This window comes from Austrofundulus limnaeus, unplaced genomic scaffold, assembly GCF_001266775.1.
Source record: "Austrofundulus limnaeus strain Quisiro unplaced genomic scaffold, Austrofundulus_limnaeus-1.0 Scaffold603, whole genome shotgun sequence".
Classification (NCBI taxonomy): domain Eukaryota; kingdom Metazoa; phylum Chordata; class Actinopteri; order Cyprinodontiformes; family Rivulidae; genus Austrofundulus; species Austrofundulus limnaeus.
In genome coordinates this window covers 54,782-56,885 of record NW_013953005.1, presented here as the reverse complement: position 1 = coordinate 56,885, position 2,104 = coordinate 54,782, and the positions used below count along the sequence as shown (strand labels likewise).

General features: G+C 41.2%; 1 protein-coding gene across 1 annotated transcript in view; it reads left to right on the top strand.

Annotated features, from left to right (window-relative positions):
* tmeff1a (transmembrane protein with EGF-like and two follistatin-like domains 1a) overlaps positions 1-2,104 on the top strand; it is a gene marked incomplete in the record, with an annotated part of 66,913 nt that overhangs the window by 46,519 nt on the left and 18,290 nt on the right. Inside the window, 1 exon segment of the mRNA XM_014026958.1 lies at positions 816-875. Within this exon segment, the coding sequence (XP_013882412.1) occupies positions 816-875 (60 nt within the window).

Here is a 2,104-nt window from a genome sequence, read left to right as displayed (position 1 = left end):
GTTTTTATAAAAACAGTTGAGCAGCAGTGACATTTCTCACTCTGCTGTAAATCCTTTCTTGTTGGAGAAACCAGCAGGTTGTCGCTCCCTGCTGGACTGGAGGGTAAAACTATCAATATGAATAAATGTTTGCTCTTCAATTAAAAAAAACTGCTTGGCTAAAAAATCAAATAAATGTCTAGTTTTCATCATATTTTCACAATTTTCTGGATAAGAAGATTTTTAAAAATATATCAATTTCCATTTCCACAATTGTAAGGTTTGTATTTATTAATCTTCAGTGAAAAGAACTGTCACCTGAAACCACAGCGAGCTGCAGCCGTCTTCTGAAACTTTGAATATTTTACGTTTTTCTCCGACTGAATATCAAGTGTGTGTTGTGTGGTTAACATTCAGCTCAGCTCCTCCTGCAGACAGCGTGAAAACATGAAACAACACAGCAAACCAAAGCCTGCTGCTGCTTTGTTTGCTTTCTGTCAGCATCCATCACTCTGACACACACACACACACACACACACACTGACCCTTCACCACCTTGGCTCTGATGAACAGAGTGACTTGAGCTGCTGGTAAACATCCTCACATATTCTCCTCTTCTTTTATTCTGTCCTAAAGGGTAAACACACACACACACACACACACACACACACAATGAACAGCTCAGACACAGCAGACAGGAAGTGAAGCGGCCAAGCGATGACAGCGAACTGAAAACACAAACATTTTACTCTGTGATGCAACATCAGTTCAAAATTTTCCAACATGATGAGAAAAAAAAACAAGTTTTAATGTTTGAAATGTTTGTTTCTCCACAGCTGATAAAGAGAAACAGGGCAAGAAAGACGACAGCGTCCCTTTCAAAGTCAACGTTTTAGGTAAGTCTCACAGCCCACCCTCCTGCTTCTAATCCAGCAGACAATATTCCCGCAGCCCGTTAAGCTGCAGGTGAACCTGCAGAGGAGCARTCACTGAGGATCCAACCTAATGAAAATCCCTTTAACACACAGTAAAGTCCTCACAGAGGGGCCACAGACCACACAGATCCCACCCCMCAGCTGTAAATCTCTGCTGATGGGACAGATACTGTGTCTAAGAGCTGATCCCAGTGTGCCGCTGAGATTTCTCCTGAGCAAACAGGCAGATTAAAGGAGCATTCTGCTGCGTAATCCAGCCTGCTGCATGATGCAATTGTTGAGTTTACAGATCAGAGGGGAGATGAAACAGAATCCTCCCGCTTTGAGTTTCTGCAGGAGTGAGATCACGAGCCGAACGTCTCCGAGGACGAGAGAAATCAGTTTAAACCTGGACTCAGACAGAAAACAAGCTTTAACAGAGATTAATCCAGCGGCAACACATACAGGCAAATTTATAGGTCCATTAAACACCAGTTTGTACCAGCAGCTGACATTACATTAACCATAGTTGTTGTTTTCTACCCTGTAATTGTCGCTGTGTACACAACAGTTACTATTTCTCCTTAACAGTTGCCACTTCAGTTATGGAAGTTTCTGTTTTACCTATAAGCAGTCAGTTAGTACCTCACCATTACCAGTTATAGTGCAGTTATTTTGTACCCACAGATTTCATTCTCCACGTTTGTCATCTTGTATCTGTAAATTTATCATTTTGTACCCTGCCATTGTACATAGTTGTTGTTTTGTACCTTGTAATTGTCACTTCGTATACAACAGTTGTCACTTCAGACATGGTGGCTTCCATTGTGTATATGGGAGTTATTTTGTTCCCATCAGTTGCCATTTTGTACCTGTGAAGTACTAATTGACTGCTCACTACTGCCATATTTATGATTTTTCAGTTATTTTGTACCTCATTCTCAGTGTTTGTTACTCGTGTATAAGATGTTATCATTTTGCACCCAGCGGTTGTCATCATTAACCACAGTTGCCATTTTGTACCTGGAAGTTGTCATTGAACACTTCACTGTTGTCATTTCGTGCTCTGTGTCATTTTGTATCCAGCAGTTTATCATTGTGTACCACATGCTTGTCTTTTCGTACTCCACGGTTGCAATTTGCACTTGGCAGTGTTCCCTTTGAACATGGTGTTCTCTAATGTGTACGTGTTGGTTGCCATTTTGTACCTG